The sequence below is a fragment of the Achroia grisella genome, unplaced genomic scaffold (assembly GCF_030625045.1).
Source record: "Achroia grisella isolate CSIRO2021 unplaced genomic scaffold, CSIRO_AGI_Agris_v1 utg1062, whole genome shotgun sequence".
Taxonomy (NCBI): domain Eukaryota; kingdom Metazoa; phylum Arthropoda; class Insecta; order Lepidoptera; family Pyralidae; genus Achroia; species Achroia grisella.
In genome coordinates, this window is record NW_026712566.1 from 3,662,812 (window position 1) to 3,686,728 (window position 23,917).

The following is a 23,917-nucleotide window of genomic DNA, read 5'->3' on the forward strand; positions in this document are numbered from 1 at the left end:
AGCAGTCAGTTAATCAGTCAATCAGTTGTTTTGTACGCATAACACAATCTCTGCTTATCTTGGGACTAGATGATATTGCGAGAATATATATTTTTATTGCACTTTAAAAAAAAAGTGCACTACAAAGTGTGAGCTTAATGCCATATGGATTTTTTGCAAATACATATATTTATAATATACATATTAATAATTAATACTAACTAACATTATTAACCTAAAACTAAAAACTTTAAAAAATATAATATAATAATAATAATAATAATCATTTATTCAGCATAACAAAGAGTACAGAGTAAAAAAGAAAACTTAAATACTAATCATCGTCTATGCTGAAAAGGCTTCCACTCAGCTGGTGCCGCAGCGTGTCACTACAGCGCTGATTTTCAGAGGTGCCACTTGAAAAAAAGAAAAAAAGAAATAGCATTCGTGATGAATTTAAATATCTAAAATGAAGTATAATATATACAACATCCAGACCGATACAAACAATCAGACTCATGAATACAAATGTTTGCATCATGCGAAGAATCGAACCCGCGACCATCAAAAGTAAAGCGATATGCTAAACCGCTGGACCACCGAGGCCGTCAAATATGTTATTTAATGTATAAATAGTTGCCGGTCTGAAACTCCGTGTACGCACCTAATCCCGTACATTCTATACATTTGTGCTGTGATTACGGATTCCTCCGCCATTTCACTGGTCTGGCTACTGTTTAATAAATTCCAAGAATAGTCCCTCGCTGTCTTGATATAAACTCATTATACCACAAACTTATATTCCATTTATTATTACTTCATTTTTATTTATTTATTTCAGGCTACTAAGCCCTTATTATAAATACCTTATAGACTAACATGTATATGAATGAATGAATGAATGAAATTCTTTATTATTCCTCTCACAGAATATACATACAGTTATATACAAAAATAATCAATAAAGATCTCTTCCAGGCAAAATTAGGATGAAGGGAAGTGATTAGCTTTAGAAATTTAGAAATAATTATTATAAAACTAATATTTTGATATATTGAAATTGTCCGTGTGGTCACGAAAGCTGTAAAGGCCAGCTGCGGCCAACAACATTAGAGTAGTCCGAAGCAAAAAAAAAAAGGTCGCTGTACTGATGACGGCAATCTACCACCGTAGCGCTGATACATCACACTCCTCTCATGAAGGTGAGCAGCATGTTGGTCCCGGGATCCCAAACGCCTTGAAATTCGCGTTGTGACTCGCCTTCAGCTGCGTCACCCTCAATGTCAGGTTATTCTTGGAATGTATATAATCGACAATGTTCTGTACCTTTATAAATTAACTTTAGTAAAAGGCAACGTGCTCCTGACCCCCCTGGTGTCTCAGGCGTCCATAGGCTACGGTAACCATTTACCATCAGGCAGGCCGTATGCTTTTTTGCCACCATCGTAGTATAAAAAAGAAAGTAATATATTTCTGCGAGCGTGCGTTGTGCCCAGTGGTTACTATCTTGACTTGAGTTTTTGAGCCCAAGTCAAGAAGTCCCAAATTCGAATCGAGCGAAATGTGTACATGTCAAGATTCTGGATAGAAGTAAACTTTTTAAGAAGTCATCTGAGCAAGCTTGTTGGCTGAAATACGCGTAACAGTAAACACAAGAAGACGATTTTTTTTAGAGTCTAACTTTTTTTGGCTGATTTAGTGTTTCGAATGTTTCCGGTGGTATAAAAGTCTGGTAGAACTAGACTTTTTACGAAGCCGTCTGAGCAAGCTTGTTGACTGAAATAGGCGTAACTGTAAACACAAGTAGACGATTTTTTACACAGTCTAACTTATTTTTTTAATCTGCGATATAAAAAAATATTACTCTCAATAAGTGCTTATATTAAGTTTATTTAAACGTTTTTCTTTATTCATCTTCTAGAAAAAGAAAAAACATGAAAATTCTTTGTCTAGAAAAAGAAAAAACATGAAAATTCTTTATCTAGAAAAAGAAAAAACATGAAAATTCTTTGTCTAGAAAAAGAAAAAACATGAAAATTCTTTATCTAGAAAAAGAAAAAACAGGAAAACGTTATCGCGTAGAACTCCCTTTATGCCTGGTTGGTTACTCTAATACTGTAGATTCCACATCCGCTATTTACATATGCGGATGCGTGCGGTTTTGTTTCTATTTGCACTAGTAGGGTGTGTACCCGTAATTACGGCATCGGGACAAATCCCGAGGCGAAGAGACCACAACACGGATGTATGTATTTAGAAATATCTAAATATCTGGAAGAGACAATCTTATTAATATTATAAAAGCGAAAGTTTGTGAGTATGGTTGGATGTTTGTTATTCTTTCACGCAAAAACTACTGAACGGTTTTAAATGAAAGTTTACAGTAATATAGCTTATATATCAGAATAATATATAGGCTATAAATTTCATGCAGTTGAAACCGTGGGCACAGTTAGTATGAAATAATTTTTGAATGTGATGACTTGAAATTGGTTTTTTTTGGTAACTCAATTTCCAATGTGCTTATACTTTTTATTGATTTAAATCCTTTTTTAATATAATTAATTAATTTAAGTGTAATTGAATAAAATAATTTTCTATTTTATTGATAGACTAGATGCACCCGCGACTTCGTCCGCGTGGAATTTAATTTAATTTTTCTAAAATAAAAGATTTTTCTAAATTAAAAATAGCCTAAGTTACTGCCTATTATATCATCTACCTGTGAATAAAAGTCCCAGCAAAATCGGTCCATCAAAGGGTGTAAATCACGAGATGACTGCGAGGGATGAATGGAGGAGAAAAACATATTATGCCGACCCCAAATGAAAGAGATAAGTAAGAAGCAGATGATGATGGTAGATTTAAGAAAAAGTCAAGCAAACCTTATTAAATGAAATAATCAAAATATGACTGATGCATTATTTTAACACAAGAATTACATATGTGCCTTATGTTTCATCGTGGACTAGTGGATTCCTACCTTGACTTCCAGGCAATTCCTAATAAGAAAAGAATGTGTGTTAGAATAGAATAGAAAATCTTTTATTCAAATAGACTTAATTTAAGCAATTTATTTAATTTTCTCCTGCTCATTCGGAAAGCAGTCTCATTATAAGAAGAACGATCAAGAAACTTGCGTATCGCTTTTTCAAAATAATTCAGTTGTAACTTTTTTTTTAACATTTTTAAGTTGAAAGGTGCGAGTTAAAATAATATATTAAATACAAAATAAGATTAATACAGTAGAAGTATAGTAGACCAGTGTTCACAAGCAGCACTTGTTCACGAGTATGACGGATCAGCCACCCGACCATGTTAATTAACATTAAAATCTGTCAATGTATTTAATCGTAAAAATAAAACAAACAGACAGAGAAACACTTCTCTAATACTAGTATGGAAGTTTAAATTAGCTGTAACACATCTAGATAATCATTATCACCATCCGGCTCGGCTAGTACCAAATGAACTGGTCCATTGGTGGTAATTCGAGTTTAGCCCGAATGTAGATGTGGTTGTTAAAAGGGTCCTCTGTTATAAATATTGTATTTGGATCCCAATGTCTAAGCACACGCGTAGCTCTGACGAATTAAAAATTAATGCTATCTCTGAATTACAGATCTGAAACATCTTAGGGATCAACATTGGTAGCGGAATGAAAGAAAATGTTAATTTTATTAATATTACTAGTTACTCTAGCTCTAGCTAGATGTATTATATATATATAAAACTTCCTCTCGAATCACTATCTGTAAAAAAACCGCTTTAAAATCCGTTGCGTAGTTTTAAAGATTAAAGCATACATAGACGGACAGACAGAGACAGCGACTTTGTTTTATATTATGTAACGATAAACATAAAAGTTTGTGTATATGGATGTTTGTAACTCTTTCACGCAAAAATACTGAACAGATTTTAATGAAACTTAACAGTAATATTGCTTATGCATTAGAATAGCACATTTTATATTGAAATTTAACGTGGTGAAACCATGTCCATCTTGACCCAAGTTAAGCTAGCTAAAGCTTGTGTTATGGGTACTAGATAACTGATACAAATACATACATAGATTTTTTTTTGTAAATACATACATATTATACATAGAAAACATACAGATACAAGCAATATTAGATAACTGATACAAATACATACATAGATTTTTTTTTGTAAATACATACATATTATACATAGAAAACATACAGATACAGACAATCGTATTCATCAATACATATATTTGTGCCTTACGAGGAATCGAACCCGCGACCATCGCAAGAAAGGCGGTGCTGCAAACCGTCCGTAAGGCCGTCATAAAATTTATTAAGAAATGAAATGGATTTAAAAAATAAAACCTAATTCGATAAAAATGAATTATACAATAATTTTCATATAACTTGAAAGCAACTGTAAATACAAGATTGCCAAATAAAATGGAGATACTGTGTAATTCATTGCAAATTCATTTGAACGAATCCTTTATAAATAGGAATACTTCTTTTGTATCATATTCAATTTATTAGATCCTCACTTTCTGCAGACTACTTAAAAATCAATCTGTCCCGGGACTCAATCAATCAATCCAGATTGAAAATTCAATCGCAATAAGAAAAGTGAAGGATTACGTGACTTTCTTGCTCGATGTCTTTGGGACACGAAATATATTTTCTATTTTTGCTGAGTAATATTATTTCTTTTGCTTCGTTCGTTCTGTGGTCCAATAAAATTCGGAAAGGACAATGTTACATCGTAATTCTCGACTTATTTTCTTACATAGCTTAACTAATATGTGAACGAGGAAACGTTTGTTTTTTTGTTTATAATAAATAAACTTAAAAGTATCTATATATAGATATACTAAAATAACTAATACTAAAGTATTTGAATTTGTAAGTATGGATATTTACTCTTTCATGCAAAAACTACTGAACGGATTTTGATTAAACTTTGCAATAATATAGCTTATATTTCAAAATTTCACATAGACTATATTTTATATTGAAATTTATATGTATAATGACATTATAGCGATGAAACGCGGGTAGTACTAACATAATTCACAACATTATTACCTGTATACTTTAGAATACTATGTGTGTATTTGAATTCTGAACTCATCAATGAATAATCATTCCTTTAAATAGTACTAAAAATAAGTATAATAATAATACAATATAATTAACACAGAGCCATCTAGTTCCAAGTTAAGCAGAGCTTGTGTTATGGGTACTAGACAACTGTTATAAATACATAGATATTTTTTTTGTATATACATATATAATATACATAGGATATACCCGGATACAAAAAAATCATACAAAGTTATCATCATAAATACGAAACAATAAAAGTACAAGGAATCGAACCAACGACTAACGATAGTAAAGGGTGCTGAACCGCTACACCATCGAGGTTATCTCTACATATAATATATATGTAATATAAGAAATATATGACATAAATTGTTGTTGAAAGACTTTCGCAATATGGAAGAATCCAAAATATGATTGTTTCATTCCTGTCTGTTTATCTGTATTTGTGTGTGCTAATATCAGAAACGGCTAAACCGATTTGAGTACTGTTTTCATAATTATAGTACTGTAATGCTACAATTAATTTAATTTTGTTTATTTTAATCAAATCAGTTTAAAAAAAAACGCTCAGTTTTCACATTCGTTTGCTAAGCTAATATTTCAATTGGTTTTAAAAAAGCCAATTAGACCCAAATTAACAAATAAATAATTTACAAAATATAATTTACTGTAAGATTTTGCCTACTTTCGTCTAGTAAATTAACAAAAGTATCCCTTATCTCCAACTCCAGAAAAGACTGTGGTACAGGCAGGAAATAAAGGGCAGTGTCCCCACCCCTCGCAGTCGAGATTAATTCACTGAATAAATAAAAGTCGGCGGATTAAGCCAAGAATTTCCACCCTCCGGAGCTGACCTGGCGTGTTGGTGAATTGTCCCCAATATATACATACATATATATAAATGAAATCGATGTATACAGATGTATTTTTTTAAACTTAGAACCACAGATAATATATAATTACATAGGGAATACGAAACGAAATAAGACGAATTTTCATATAAACTTTAATTACCTTTTTTCATTTCAACCCCATAAGGGTAAGTATTTATGAACTTTAACTGTCATATTTATTTATTAGCCGCGACTACATCTTCATTTTTCTAAAATAAAATAAATTTTCTAAAATAAAAGTAGCCTAACTTACTTTTTAGTATACCAGCTATCTACCAATAAAAGTTCCGTCAAAATCGGTTTAGCCATTTCAGAGATTAGCTGGAACAAACAGATAGACAAAAATTGTCGGAACTGCCAATAACTGTCGGAAATTGATCACTAATAGGTTAGCTCGTAACCCTTAGTGATAGTCAAGTTTTCGCACTAAATATTTGTGGTCTCACATATGCTAAAGGTAGCGGATATAAATCCATTAAGTAATTAATATGTACTTATTTCCAAAACTGAAATATTGCGTATTTTGTATAGAATTATTTCTTTTAATGACACTTTCTACGAATTTCAAATTCAATATATATTCATTCATGTAGGTCCATTACAGACTCTTATGATATGTTCAATCCACCATTAGTGTGGAATGATTTCGAGATGAGAAGAACTGACAAGAAACTCAAGTCATATTCTTTTCAATAATAATAATAATCTCAGGACAATTCACACAGCGCCATCTAGTCCCAAGTTAAGTTAGCTAAAGCTTGTGTTACGGGTACCAGATAACTGATACAAGTACATAGATTTTTTTTCGTAAATACATACACATTATACATAGAAAACACCCAGACCGATACAAACAATTAAATGAATACAAATGTTTGTGCCGTGCGAGGAATCGAACCCTCGACCATCGGACGTAAAGCGGTGTGCTAGACCGCTAGACCACCGAGGTAAATATTATACATGTGTACAAAAATACAGATTCATTTTTAAATTCTAATCTGAGAGAATAGTGTGACCACCAGCATATGCAAAACAATAGACTGTTTGTTTTAGTGTTCGTAACCCGAACAGATCAGTCCCTACAAGCAGCACGATGTTCAGTAGACCAAATTTTCTCGGCACAAAACTCGTTTACCGCATATTTGATGCGTTAATGTATCAAAGGCAACACTTCAAGTGATTTAGTCTTATGGTGTCATAAATTTACAACAGCATCCACGCTACTGATATCAAATTGTACTGTAAAACCGGAGTTATATTCGGTATATATTTTAAATTTCACGAGCTATATTTCTGGGTCGTACGGCGCCATTATTGGTGATTCACGTTTATGCATCATAATAAAAATGCCATAAAATTTCGTTTATTGGCACCACTCCACGCATGAGATGTTATTAAATTATTCGGCACTTATTAACTTGGCGTGGATTTTTTATAATTGCAATGGTAAACAAGCTGAATAACTAATTGAGAGAGAAGTGGCTACCATGGAATTGAAAAAATCTTGTTAAAATAAACTCAAAGTAAGAACTTTTGAATAGACATACAAAAATAATAGCATTAGTTTAAATATCAACCCACTTGAAATAGAAATAGAAATATTCTTTATTCAAATAAACTCAAAATATTATATGTTACTCAAATATTCGACCACCTCGGTGGTCTAGTGGTTTATTACACCGATTTACGTCCGATGGTCACGGGTTCGATTCCTCGCACGGCACAAACATTTGTATTCATGAGTATGATGTTTGTGTAGTCTGGGTGTTTTCTATGTCTAATAATTATGTATTTACAAAAAAATATATATCTATGTATTTGTATCAGTTGTCTAGTACCCATAACACAAGCTTTAGCTAGCTTAACTTGGGTCTAGATGGCGCTGTGTGAATTGTTGTCTTGAGATTATTATTATTATTAAGTTTGAAATAGAAATAGAAATAATCTTTATACAATTAAACTTAAATATAAACTTTTGAATAGACATATAAAAATAATAGCCATAGTTTAAATATCAATCTACTTTAAATAGAAATAGAAATATTATTTATTCAAATAAACTCAAAATAAGCATTTTTGCATAGACGTATGGTTTTTAATCTACCACTCTTTTGCAACAATCATTACAAGAAGAATGACAAGAAACTTGAATGTTGCTCTTTTAAATAAATGTTGTTTTAAATCAGAGGTTCCCAAACGTTTTTATGTCGTAGACCCCTTGCCATATTTTTCGGTTTTGGACCCTCTATACTTATCTGGTATTGATTTTTTGTAAATTTCTAACTGTAGTAAAGTTTAGTGTTAAAAACATAAAAACAAAATGACCGCTGTCGTAGACCCATTGCAGTTTGTCATAGACCCCTTGAGGTCAGTATAGACCACTTTGGGAATCACTCTTCTAAATAAATACGCATTAAAAAGAATTAGACATGTGAAAATCAACACAGTTATCGCGACGCACTCAATCTTTGTGCAATTAGATAATATTGTCAGCGCTATGAATTTTAATATAGATTTTTCTACTAAAACATTATTATCATTTATAAACTCTACAATTTTATAAGAAACTTTCTACAAAGAAAGTACAACATTTATATTAGAGTATGCGACATTGTAAAACGACCTCGGGGGTCTAGCGTTGTAGCACATCGTCTTACTTCCGATGGCCGCAGGTTACATTCCTCGTAAGGCACAAACATTTGTACTCATGAGTATGATTGTTTGTGTTATATATGTAATATATATATAATATGTATGTATTTACGAAAAAAAAACTATGTATTTGTATCAGGTATCTAGTATCCATAACACAAGCTTTAGCTACCTTAACATGGGTCAAGATGGCGCTGTGTGAATTGTTCTGAGATTATTATTATTATAGTTTGCACAAAAAAAATCTTACGCAATTCCAATAAAACAAAGAAGGTCTATATATCCATCCATCATTACATAGTATAAAACAAAGTCGCTGTCGCTGTCTGTGCGTCCCTATGCATGCTTAAATCTTTGAAACTACGCAATGGATTTTGAAGCGGTTTTTTAATAGATAGAGTGATTCAAGAGGAAGGTTTATATATAACACATGTACACCCATGCGAAGCTGTGGCGAGTCGCCAGTATATTATAAATTCAAAACATTGTCCGTAAGTCTAACTGTATATTTCCCTAGGACAATTCACATAACGCCATCTAGTCTAAGCAGAGCCTGGTTACTAGACAATTATTTTGAAAGTCGTGGTCATAACAAAGTCGGCAAATAACTATACCTCTACTAGCCCCATTTCGGATTATAGTCGTGAAGACCCGTTTGTAACACTATATATGATTGCAATCGTAAATGTGTTAAAAAATAAATCAAGCTGCAACACGGAAATAAAACCGCAACCATAACCTAGTGTTCGGAATGGGGTTGTAAAGAGAATATATATTAGCAATAACTGGGGTAGTTAAAGAACTTATCATATTAAATCGCTGTAGAGCCAATAAAAATGTGGGGTTGGTGAAAGTTTGAAACTGGGTAATTTTTTATTTGGATAGTGATTAAGTAAAATGGGGCTATAATTTTGGGAAACAACGATTGTTTTTTATAGAATCTATTTGCTCTACTAGTACATAATACTATATTCATCATCATCATCATCTCAGCCCGGAAGACGTCCACTGCTGGACATTGGTCTCCCCCAAAGATCTCCACTACGATTGGCACCTGCGCTGCTCTCATCCAATGCCAATCAAATTTTGACCAGATCGTCGGTCCACCTTGCTGGAGGCCTCCCACGCTGCGTCTTCCGGTCCGTGGTCGCCGCCGAGGACTTATTGCCCCAACGGCTATCTGTCCTACGAGCTATGTGCCCTGCCCATTGCCACTTCAGTATTACAATTCTTCGGGCTATGTCGATCACTCTGGTCCTTCTGCAGATCTCCTCATTTCTGATTCGATCACGCAGAGTAACTCCGAGCATAGCCCTCCATTACCCTCTGAGTGACACTGAGCTTATAGTGACCACGTCTCTGAGCCGTAAATCATCACTAGCAATATATATTGATCGTAAACCTTCTTCTTGACACTACCTTAGTATTTTTATAAATAACAATAATAATGAACTGGACAACTGATGGTCCAGCGGTCAAACTGAATCTCGTAGTAAATTAAAAAAATAGAGTTACCAATGACTACAATAATTTCTACATTTACTGGAATGGGAATAGAACACGTGATCCTTCGTTTAAACAACAGCTGCAACGGTGTCGGCGACGGTTGGTAATTGCAATAAATACAAGTAAAGTAAAAAGAAACTCTGGATTCTCACACAGCGTCATCCAGTCCCAAGTTAACAGAGTTTGTGTGATGGGTACTTGTCTAAACATGGTAGTCTACAGTTTAGTATCTTTATAAATCAATATTGATTGAATGAATGAATGAATGAATGAATGAATGAATATTGACTGACTGAATGAATGAATGAATGAATGAATGAATGAATGAATGAAACTCTTTATTGTTCCTCTCACACAAAATACAATTACATATACAATTTATAAAATGAAACGGAAAAAAATACAAAAACGAGACAAAGATTCACACATGGGCGGTCATTATCGCTAAAAAATTAAATATTATGTAACGTTTTGTGTGTGTTTTCGACTGCTAAAAATAATATATATTTTTACATTGCTTTACTACTGATAATGATAATCTTATAAATTTTGTATATATAGTACATAGAAAAATATATCTATGTATTAGCAGTTCCCGCGACTTCATCCGCATGGAATTTAACTTTATTTTTCTATATATATAAAGTAGAAGTTACTTTATTATATCAGCTACCTGCTAAAAAAAGGCCCGTCAAAATCTCCATCCATTTCAGAGATTGGGAACAAACAGATAGACAGACAAAAATTGTAAAATATGCCATTTTGGTGTATGTGCCGTATTTATATTTATATAGTAGAGAACGGTTATTTCAATATTACAAACAGACATAATTTTATTTATATGTATAGATTATGGATATATTTAGAAAAAAATATTTAACTATTTATATCAGTTGGAGATAACACAAGCTCTAAGCTTGGGACTAGATAACGCTGTGTTAATTGTCCAGTGTCATATACTGGCCACCAGTCGTTAGTTTGAATATTTATAATATGAAATATATCTATTTTTTATGTCTGTATGAATGTATGAATTTTCTATTTTAATAAATTCACTTATGTAAATAGCGTATTTTATATCTAGGATTATTATTACTCTGCTTTCATCGGTGTTTTTGCTATGTACAGGCCTAAGACAAGTACATAACAATGTTATGTTTTTACGTAAATATATATTGTTTGTATTGGTCTGCGACTACGTTCAATATGTATATATTTAAAAAATTTCCATTTCAAATATTTTATTTCACTCCAGTTGTAAAATTAGTACAAACTTTGAATATCATAAGCTAAAAAATAAGGTTCAAGTTTCTATCTTTAAAATTGATGATACTTCCATAGAACGTTTCATCTTCTTATACAACCCTTTTTAAACAAAAAAGTACATTTTAGTTTTCTCAGGGTCCAGACTGTTTTTTTTATTTAAATTGTAGTGAAAAGACAGACAGACATAAATATTTTTTCTTTCTTTCTTTTTATAATATTGTAACAGTCATTCTTTAGAATAGGAGTTAAAGATGCATCGTTACAACAGAACTATTATCCTTACATAATAAAATTAACCTTACTTAGCACGGTAAACCTGTAGAGGCCACTTAAGCTCAACTTAACATAATGAAATGCATTGTTCCTTTGTTCAATTATAATTGAACAGGAACAAGCCGCTAATGAGATTTCATTATGTTAACATAACGGCCATCCTGTTTTATTGAATGTACTTTAAAAATAAATGTACCTACATCAGTAAGGTGACTGTTACAATATCATAAAAAGAAAGAAAGAAAAAATATTTATTCAGTGCTTTTTGTAATAATGTTACAATATAAAAAATAAAGCAAACAAAAAACTAAAATGTACTTATTTTGTTTATTAATAAGAATATCTAAGGGCATCTTACAGAGTACAATCTAGTGCTAAGCAGAGCTGTGTGAGCGGTACTAGACAACAGGTATACATATTTAGAATTTTTTAAAATATATACATATTGAAAACTCTCAGACCAATACAAACAATCATAATTGTGAATACAAATTTGTGCCGTGCGAGGAATCAAACTTACGAGTTCGCGGGTATAGGTATAGTAATAAAACCGCTATTTAATAATAAAAATTTTATATTTCTATTTTTATAAGAATTTTTAAATTTGACGACCTTTTACGATCTAGGAACCGCTTGAAATAATGGTCGCGGGTTCGATTCCTCGCACGGCACAAACATTTATATTCATGAGTATGATTGTTTGTAACGAAGTCTGGGTGTTTTCCATGTATAATAATATATATTTACGAAAAAAAAAATATCTATACTTGTATCATTATCTATACCCATAACACAAGCTTTAGATAGCTTAACGTGGGTCCAGATGGCGCTGTGTGAATTGTCATGAGATAAAAAAAAAAAAAAAACTTACAAGATGTTAAAGCCAAGTACCAATAATTAAGAAAAAAAAGTTAAATTCCGGATATTTTGGTGCGTGTACTGTTCTGTACATGACTTCATGTTCATCTCCACTGGTGACCTGCCAGCGAGAAATTTGGCGAGTGCACTATTCCATTATTTATTTATTTATTTAACTTTAATGCACAAAAACAATGTGAACATATGGCGGACTTAATGCTTTACCGCGTTATTTACCAGTCAACCGTGAGTGGTGCAGAGAAAGGTTAATGGGGGGACTAATATAAATGAGAAATGTCAAATATATATGAATATAAAGATAAATATTATACATAATAATCTGATAATCAATTTAGAAGATAATCATTATCATCAATTAAAAATATATATTATTTTTAGTATTCATAACACACACAAGTTCTGTTAAGCTAAATATATACTGTGTGAATTGTCCATTTTTTTTTTACATCTTCCGTTTCAAATTTAAAATATCTTATTCATGTGTCTATTACAGACTCTTATGATATGTGAAATCTACCGTTTTTTCGTAAAAATTTCAAGATATAGAACTGAAAAGAAACTGCTCGTATTATTTTAAAATAAATGTGTGCACATGTTTACAATAACTTAGATTCATTTAAATTCAAATTTGGAAGAATAGAGTGACCGTTACTTGTATTATTGCAATTACGAACTATCGACGACACCGTTGCAGCTGTTGTTTAAACGAAGAGTCACGTATTCTATTCCCATTCCAGTAAATGTAGAAATATTATTGTATTTGTTGAATCTACTATGAGATTCAGTTTGATGGCTAGACCACCGAATACTTGGTTAATAAATTTTTGAAAAATTACCAAATATCACAAACAACATCTTGAGGGCCTCTGTGGTCGATCGGTGCAGCACACCGCTTTACGGGTTCGATTCCTCGCACGGCACAAACATTTGTATTCATGAGTATGATTGTTTTGTATCGGTCTGGGTGTTTTCTATGTATAATATTTATGTATTTACGAAATAAAATGTACCTATTTGTATCAGTTATCTAGTATCCATAACACAAGCTTTAGCTAGCTTAACTTGGGTCTAGATGGCGCTCTGTGAATTGTCCTGAGATTATTATTATTATTGTCGCAAATTCGTAACCAACTCAGTAACTTCATACTTACTACACTACTTATGCATTTATCTATATATTTCTAAGCAAACTCCCTAATGGTATATTTAAGAAGTACCGTTAATTTTTTTGTTCCCAAATAAACAATTATGTTCATTAAACATTACTCCGGTTAATTCTAGTTCAAACCGGACCACACACGATCAAAGTGAATAAATAGACACACATAAAAGTTGTGTTCGGGAATAGACCGATTTCCTTGTGTTTTCTACACTAATGATAATAAACATATCAACCCATTCCATTTAACGATCGATCTTGGGACTTTAGCTTTTATTTGGGATGTTAAATCCCGTTTTAGAAGATTTTTGATGGAAATAGTACGCTCTGGCTGAAATTTCAAGAGCTCTATGTTAAGTTATAACACTTCTTGAAGACAGTTGTCCAGGATGAGATAGTCTGATGTATTGTTAATGATTGTCGATATGGTGCACACTACACATGTACACATTTTGCTGAGTATATTTCATTTGTTGGCATTTCATCATTAGTTTTAGTGGCTACTAGATTTGGCTAGGCAGGGAAGGAAACAATAGGGCGTTGAAAGTGAGTGTTGACTTTACCCCCATAATACACAACAGATACTTAAAGCCTACAAAAGATTCTTTAAAGCAATTCAATTGAAATTATAAAATAATTTATAATTTTATTAATAAATGCTGTTTCAATATTTAAACATGCTCTTAGAATAAACTTTAGTTTTAAAAGTATAATTATTATACAAAAATGGACATTTTTGTATGGAAGTTTATTGATGTTATTTAGTTTCGCGATTAGTCTACCTGACTTTTGGCCTGGAACATCATTTATGAAGTAACCTTGTAGAAGGTCATATGTAAATTGGTGTAGATATTGTGAATTTATGTATTTATTAATTTAATCAATAACTCTTACAATTTAGCTAAAGTAAATGCTAATAAAATAATAATAACAAATGACCAGAAATAATATATTGTACTATGCAAGGTTGTTACAGGTTTAGTAAGTGGAGAAATAGGTATTTTGTAATACTGAGTTCTAATGAATCTATGTATAGACAAGAAACTTAAAAAGAAATCTGAAATAATGTACTAATTAACTGAAAATATGTTGGCTAACAGTTTTACTACTATATGCAGTTGTATATCTACATATATATTATAAGAACTACTGACTGTTTCTTAGTTATTTACGGATGTTTATCTAATACATCAAATAAATAAGGATAAAAATTTTCCTGCACCCGGTTTCCTAAAATATAATCGAAATGATTGAACTCCTTCCTGGGCAGTATTTTGTATTCAACTACATTTGGTAGCTGATCATTTAGTATATCTGCACCTTCTATTGAAGCTACATAATCATTAAGACCGACAAATAAAGCCACTTTCATTGTAACTTTACTGAGATCATATTCTGGTGGTGTGGTACACCCATACATTTTTAGATTCTTCACAGTGCCATAATCGAACTGAGCAAATTTATTCCTCTTATTGAGTTGTGCTATATGACACCAGTTTTTATTAGACGATTTTTGAGGAACATGCCCAAAAAGAACATGTGAAAATTCTGGTTCAAATGACTCAGCATCGTTGCCGATCATTGCAAATATTACAATTTCCCAGCATATTTCATAACTTCCAACATCTTGAGTGCACAGTATCTCTATAAATTTTCTATTTAGTTTGTGTGTAATCATTTGTATCACATCTAACTCTCTCAACAGAGAATATAGAATATCAGCTGGTACTACTTTTAAAAAAGGCTTCAGTATATCTTTTGGTTTGAACACTGCTATAGGTGCTAATGCTATAAAAATATTAATTTTTTCATTGTATTCAGGTTTCATTGATCCTAAAACAAATCCGTTTATTGTGCCTTGTGAGTGTCCTATAAGTGTTATTTTCTCTTGGCATCTTTCTTTTAATACAAAATCTATGATTGCAGGATAATCATAGTAACCATTTTCATGTAGGCTAAAGTCCCAATATTCTTCATCTGCAAATGCATCATATTTGACATGACCTAAAGAATAATCGTTTCCTCTAGTATTACCAATCCAAACGTCGTGTCCTTTGTCAGCTAAAGTAAAAGCTAGTGAGTTATTTTTTCTAAGTGCAAAACAGTCAGCATTGGTAACGACACCATGTATCAGTAAATAAGGTCTGCCTTTCCCGGGAATGTGAAACAATTTAAGGATATACCCATCTTCTGTCGTAACATCGTATTCTTCACAATGGTGACCATATACATGTGCTAACTCCGTGAAGTTACGTTTCCCATCTTCTGATAAGTTCTCGTTTAGTAAAGAAAATTTCGTCACCAATTCAGTTAAATTCAACTTTCCTATTCTTGCAGCGTCTTCAGAAGAGTTAATCAATGTATTTAATAAAGAATCTAGTATGGAAGACTGACTTGTAGCAATTTCACTCACTAATGAAAATAATACTGCACAAGACACCAGATGTTTTATCTTCGTTAACGTCATACTTGAAAGATAATAAAATTATTACTACTTATAATAAAATGCACAACAGCTATTATTTATATTGTCTGGTAAATCATTAAATTTCTTGCGAAGCAAAAGAAATTGTAAGAAAATAGTACATTCACTCGTGTTATTTATTAATACAAGTATTTTGCATGTCATTGTGTTATTTATTTATTAAATCTTTTATGCACAAATACACAAATATAGATGCATATGGCGGACTTAACACCATGAGGTATTTTCTCCCAGTCAACCATTGGGCAAACAGAGATCTATGTGGGCAGTGCATTTAAAAATAAAAAATGTAGGTATACCATTTAAATTACCAATGTATAAAAAAATATTATAGCCAGAGCCAGGATTCGAACCTCTAGCAGTGCCCTCAGACTGAAGTCATATCTGTCAGTCAGCCGCTCCATAAATCCTTCCTCAGATTTGGAGTGCTATCTGCACTAACCTCCTATGATTCGGTGAAGCTGTAAGTCTAGCCGGTTGATGATATTTATGTAGACCCAGGGAAACAGTTCAGGTTTAAAAATGTATATGAGGAGGAAATAATAGATGAGTTTCCAACAAAATGTATAACAAATTTTATAACAATTTAACTGCACGCAAACATAAGACCAAGCACACAACAATATTAATTAGATACAACAAAGTATAAAATAAAAAAAAACTACTGTAAAGATATCGCAATACAAACTCATTACATACTAGATTTAATTCCTTGATATACTTGCATAATATTATTAACAATAATGCAGAATTTGCAGTTACCAATTCAAAGAATAGTATAGACCTTTTAAAATTTACTGTTTCAGATATATTTTTAACACTATTATAGTCTGTTTGCCGTGTAGTAGAAAACAATAAACGGCGATTTTTCAGTAAAAACTTTCGGAAAAATAATAAGCAACACATTTACTTCAATTTATTGTTTGGGTCAGCAAACCGCATATGATATAGCATAATACATAGTCTATAGAAATTATTATTCTAGTCATCAAAAAACATGGAATTAAAGAAGTACATATAGTTTTTACAATAGCAGTTACATAGTATTCGAATGATTTAAAAATAATCAACAATCCTACTGATGTTTGTGAGTATCAATGGATAGATAGATAGATAGATGGATGTTTGTTACTCTTTCACACTAAAAAAACTACTGAATGGATTTTGATGAAACTCTACAGTAATATGGCTTATACATCAAGATAACACATACATAGACTATAAATTTGACGCGGGTAAAACCGCGGGCACAGTTGGTTTTACTATAATAGAATTTACCTAAAATACATGTAACTATAAAATTTCTATTTCTTTTAACAATAGCATAACTGTGTAGAAAGCTTGTTTATATGCCATAAAGTAATTAATTTTAAACCAATATGTTACATATTCATTTAAAGAAAAGAAATTGTTTACACATTCTGTATCTTCTTGATTATGGATATTCTTCTAAGGTATCAAATAAAAAGGGATAAAAATTATCTTGAACTTGATTTCCTAAAATAAAATCAAAATGATTGAATTCCGGTCTGGGTAAAATTGTGTATTCAACAACGTTTGGAAGTTCAGCGTTTAGTATATCAGCGCCTTCTATTGAAGCTACATAATCATTAAAACCAACAAATAAAGCTACTTTCATAGTAACTTTACTGAGATCATATTTTGGTGGATTTAGAGCTCCATATTTTACTAGATTCTTGACTGTGCCGTAGTCGAACTGAGCAAATTTATTTCTCTTACTGAGCTGTGCTATATGACAGAGATTCTTGTTCGAAGATTTTTGTGGAACATGACCAAAAAGAACACTAGAGAACTCTGGTTCAAATGATTCAGCATCATTGCCGATCATAGAAAATATTATAATTTGCCAGCATATTTCATAACTTAAAACTTTTTGTGTGCACAGCACCTCTATGAAATTTCTATTCACATTATTTGTGTTTATTTGTATTACATCGAAACCCGATGCCTTTGACAGAGAATAAAGTGTGTCTGCAGGTACAACTTTTAAAAAAGGCTTAAGTATACCTCTCGGCTTAAAAACTGCGACAGGAGCTAATGCTATAAAGATATTGATTTTATCATTATATTCAGGTCTGAGTGATCCTAAAACAAATCCATTGATCGTACCTTGTGAATGTCCAATTAGTGTTAATTTCTCTTGGGATGTTTTATTTAAGATAAAATCTATTATTGCAGGATAATCATAGTAACCATTTTCATGTAGACTGAAGTCCCAATATTCTTCATCAACTTTTGCATCATATTTGACATGACCAAACGAATAGTCGTTTCCCCTAGTATTGCCAATCCAAACATCATATCCTTTGTCAGCTAAAGTAAAAGCTAATGAGTTATTTTTTCTAAGAGCAAAACAATCAGCATTGGCAGCGAGACCATGCATCAGTAAGTAAGGTCTGCCTGTTCCTGGAATATGAAATAAAGTAAGGATATACCCGTCTTCTGTGGTAACGTTGTACTCTTCACTTTGGTGGCCATATGCATTTGCTAACTCCGTGAAATTGCGTTTCCCATCCTCTGATAAGTTGCTGTCCAGTATGGAAAATTCCTTCACTAGTTTTGTTAAATTCAACTGTGCAATTCTGTCAGCATATTCAGGTGACTTACTGAGCGTATCAATAAATATGTCAATTGCAGTCTGATTTGCTGCTTTAACACTAAAAAATGGAAAGAATATTCCAAAAATTGCTGAAAATATTATTATGTTAAACGTCATGATTTCCGTATAATAAAATGTACACTATTTGAAAGACACTACAGCCAGTATTTATATAGTCTGGTAAGATGTACGATGGCCAATTCGCAAATATAGTGTGGTAAGGTAAACATATAAGAAATTTACAGCATGCCTAAGGAAGTAGTACATGAACGTACAAAAATGTAATTCAATGTATACACACGTGTGACGTTAATAGAAGAATATATTAAATTTTAAGATGGATTTGAAGAAGTTTGACTTAGAAGTGTAGTTCATCCACAATGCATAGACGTTAATAGAAGAATATATTAAGTGTTAAAATGAATCAAATATAGTTTAAATTAGACGGATAGTTATTTGGATTATATTCTTTCCTATTAATTTCACCCATATAACAGTTTGTTATTTTAAATTTGACGAAAACAAATGCATTTACATCAATTAATAAAAACGCATTAATATATTATATATTATTTATATATATATTTATATATAACAACATATATTTTTATGTATTGTATGGTTATGGTATTGTAATATTGAAAAAAAAAATGTAAACATATATTTTTGGACATATATATACCTATATATAATAATCTTTATAAATTAATACTTTTAGAAATCATGTAAAAACACGCATAAAATATTAGATTTGTTTTTAGGTTTAGAAAACATCAAGATCAACTTTAGCTTCCGAGTATCCAGTATTACTGGATTATAGATACACTATAGTTAAGATACATATAGATTATATTTAATACATACAGATTATAGTTAAGAATTACGATAAAATTGACATTGACATAACAAGTTTATCTGAAATAAACAATTAAATAAATTTAAAATATATTTTTTTTTAATATTTTTACATTATCATTATGATCAATTAAATCTACATTTATAAAATGTATTCTAAATATCATAATGCTGGAAAACGCAGAATCTGAAATATATCTCTATGCTTGAAGGTCGAAAGGACAAACTCGGATCATATGGACTCCTTATATTATCTCGGAACCCTAAAAGTTATACAATACTAATTTCAATTACATTATATTTATTGTGATGTTAATGTTCTTAGTGCGAATATAAAATTCAAAAGAATTCAACAATTACTGTAACAAGAATAGCTCACGGTCCAACTGTAGGTGTTGTAACTATATATAAAAAAATGTACCACTTGAGTTTCTTGCCAGTTCTTCTAAACTGGAGTAACTAGCCGAACAAGACAGTTGGGACAATAAAAACTATGACGTGCACAAGATCCTGAAATTCTCTACAAAATGGAGACATCTTACAATGGATCAAAGAACTAATTAGTATATAGATTACCAAAATAATTTAGAAGACATGTTTACTGAAAATACGACCTTAATGATATCAAAATACGATTTAAATATAAAATGAATTAAAATTTGAAGATAACGTGTAACCGATTTTGAAAAATGAAATTTGGTACACATCTAGTTTAGACCCTGAGAACTGACAACCCTGAGGACATAGGCTACTTTTTAATGCTAAAAAGGGGTTGTAAGTCATGACTATTCCACCCGGATAAAGTCGAGGGCGCAGCTAGTAAATGAATATCTTCAATATGTACCAATTAAAAAGATCATGATTGATATATAATTTCCTATATAATAACAATCCTTAATTTATGGCGTTTTACTGTTCAATGTCATTGGAAGCAATATTTGCAAACGCAATATATCTATACATATAAATAAAATTGTAGTGTCTTTTTGTAATATTGAAGTAACCGTTTTTTACTACATTCATATGAATATAAATACCGTACATACACCAAAATAATATTTTTTACAATCTTTGTCTGTCTACCTGTTTTCCGGCTAATTTCTGAAATGGCTGGACCGATTCTGATGGGACTTTTTTTGGCAGGTACGTGATGTAATAAGGAATAACTTAGGCTACTGTTCGGATATCGTTGGCTCGCCGGAATGGAGTCCGCGAGGAATGCTGCGGGGCGCGGATCGAAGGGGGTGCGAATACCAACGGATCGACCGGCCCTCACTTCTGATCTCGCCACCGAATACGACACGCTCAATATTCCATTAAATTCCTGTATTACTGATTTTCAATTACTATATCAAGCTACAGTCTGTTAACTATCGTGTGACGCACCATTAATTAAAAATGGTAAAGTCAATAATCATGTAACCTGAAATGGAACGTCAGAGGCCAGAGCCAAAGTAATCTATGTGACATTGACAAGTGGATGACGGATAATTGAACGTAGGCAGCGGGAGTTTTGGAGCGAAAGTGTTTATATTATTATAAAAACAAATAAGAGATAGGTAATTATGAATATTGTAGGCATTGAGATGTTTCTCTCCCTGACCAACCGGCATTACGCCTAAGTCGTCTGGTTACTAGTGATTTTAAAAAGTCCATATTCAATCTTTTTTAAATTTAAAAGCCCTAAGTGTAGGACCTTACTACTTTTATTTTAGTTTAGAAAATTTCTTTTATTCCACGCGGAGAAGTCGAGGGGAAATCTAGTATTCTATATTATTGCAAAAACATCTCGTATTCCTATTGTATTAACAATACACTGTAGGTACATAATTTAGTTACATGTACACATAAATTAACATAACAAAAGACAGCTGTTTAATTACAAGTGGTTTTATGTACATTGTTATTTGTTTGATTCTCTTATCTCTAAGGGGAATGAAATATCAACTATTTTTTTTAAAGTTACTCAAATAACTATTTATTTATTTAGGTCAATAACTATTTTGCTATATGTATGAGACAAAATTATTATTTTAATGGAAACACGCAAGTTTCTAGCTCGTTCTTCTTCCGATGACTCTGTATTCCGAATGAGTGGTATATTAAAAAAATATTACTATTCGAAAGTGCTTGTATTAAGTTTGTGGCGACATCATCATCATTGTGCGGCAACAACGTTGCCTAGTTACGATAGGACAAGAAGAATCCTGTCATTCGAGACAGAATCGCTTACTTGTATATATATCTATTCTAAATATTTAATCGATAATTTAATTAACTTAAGATTTGTACGCTTGATATAAGCAGATTTTGCAAGGGCCATGTTTTTGTATAACATCATATATGTATGTACCCAAAATCTATTGCAAATAAATTTATTATTATTATTATTATCAATATACATAATGTAAAGAGCCATCACTGGACTCCATCATTTTTACAATATAAGGAACACTCAACTTACATAAATATATAGTAAAAAATGCTGCGTTAACATATGTACTTTTATATTTTGTGCATTGAAGTTATATAAATAAAAAAAATAAATAAATAATAGCGGTCCCAACATAGCCTCTAAAAGTTTATTTGAATAAAGATTTTATTTATTTATTTTAAAGTCAATTGTTTGTTTGGTTTTTTTATAAAACATTTCATTTCATTGTCATTTCAGCACGAAAGACGTGCACGGCAAAACAAATGTCGATCCCAAAGATCTCCACGACGATCGGTCGCATCGAATGCCTTCCAGTATTTTGACCGGATTATCAATCCACTTTTGCTGGAGGCCTTCCCATGCTGCGACTTCCGGTCCGTGGTCGCCACTCGAGGACTTTACTGCCCCAACGGCCATCTGTCCTACGAGCTGTGCCCTGCCCATTGGCACTTCAGTTTCGCTATTCTTCGGGGTATGTCGTTCACTCTGGTTCTTCTGCGAATCTCATTTCTGATTCGATCACGCACCATAGACATTGGTCCTATATCTTCGTCTTGATAAAACATTTATCGTACAATTAAGTATTACAAATAAACTAGCAATACATATATTGCAATAATAATACGAAAATCAATAACAGAAACTGCTATTTATATTAAAATGTTTCCATGAAACCGGATGCAGGGTACGTAAAATTTGAAGTTTATGTACTTTCGATAAAATAGTGGTATGTTTTCATCCACAATGACGTTATCTAAATGGAATTAAATTTCTCTAAGTGGGTCATACATTCTCTCATATATAAAGATAATAAACTATCTCCGAAAATGCAATATGATAAGTAGTAAGGATAACTGGGATTATTGAAATGTGTATTAAATATTTTGACTCCAATAAATTAGTGCCAGTTAGTGGTTTTTATTCACATATTTAACTTAAAAATGTAAAGTTACAACAATTATTCGCAAGGTTCTTGCTCGTTCTTCTTGTGATGAGACAGCTGTCCGAATGAGGTATAAATGTGATGACTATTCAAATGTGCTTAAATTTAAGTTTATTTGAATAAAATATTTTCTATTAAGTGTGAAAGAAAAACTGGCGCTGTCACTAGAATTTGATTGTTGTTGTTGTTGTTAAACCGCGTTTGAAAAATCAAATTCTACGCGGACCACGGACCACGGGCAAAGCGGGTGCAAAATAATTATAAAAGTTGTCTAAAAAACTTCATTGTTTCATAAATAAAACAAATGTTGAATTTAATATATTACACAATTTGTATGTATAATAATACGAAAGTGGCGCCGGTGTCAGAGAGGTTGAAGAGTAATCGTCTATCATGGTATGGGCATGTAATGCGTAGGAATGAGGATAATATTTTAAGTAAGGTGTTACATATGAATGTGGATGGTTATAAGGGAAGAGGAAGTCCGAAAAAGAGATGGATGGACTGTGTGTATGATATGGTAAGAAAGGAGGTAAATAACGCGATGACTGCGAAGAGGAATGAATGGAAGAGAAAAACATATTACGCCGACTGTACGAGACATAAAAACTCTTTTGTAATTATTTTAAATTCCGAACGCGCTACGCTTTCATTTGTTTTGAGAATAAAAAATATTATTAGAGATGTAAAAATTCCATCATGGCGTTTCATTTATCTCGACAAATTTTTAACTATGATTTATACCACACCGACCGCATATAAATGGGATAAGGAAGAAGCAGATGATGGCGAATAAATAAATTACCTTAAAAAGTCATTGTTGAAATACATTGTTTAATCAAAAAACAAACGAATGGATAAATAAGTGATCGTAATTTTAAAA

At 31.8% G+C, this 23,917-nt stretch overlaps 2 protein-coding genes across 2 annotated transcripts; both read right to left on the reverse strand.

Moving 5' to 3' along the window:
* Positions 1-14,865: 14,865 nt before the first annotated feature.
* LOC131854690 (lipase member J-like) lies at positions 14,866-16,164 on the reverse strand. Its single transcript, XM_059205826.1, has one exon. The coding sequence runs from the start codon at positions 16,162-16,164 to the stop codon at positions 14,866-14,868; it is 1,299 nt and encodes a 432-aa protein (XP_059061809.1).
* Positions 16,165-17,617: 1,453 nt separating this feature from the next.
* Positions 17,618-18,919, reverse strand: LOC131854698 (lipase member K-like). Its single transcript, XM_059205837.1, has one exon. It carries the CDS (start codon positions 18,917-18,919, stop codon positions 17,618-17,620), a length of 1,302 nt encoding a protein of 433 aa, XP_059061820.1.
* Positions 18,920-23,917: the final 4,998 nt, after the last annotated feature.

Bases quoted from the DNA above. Each gene is read 5' to 3' on its own strand.
- LOC131854690 (XM_059205826.1), bottom strand. From the start codon at position 16,164: ATGACGTTAACGAAGATAAAACATCTGGTGTCTTGTGCAGTATTATTT.
- LOC131854698 (XM_059205837.1), bottom strand. From the start codon at position 18,919: ATGACGTTTAACATAATAATATTTTCAGCAATTTTTGGAATATTCTTT.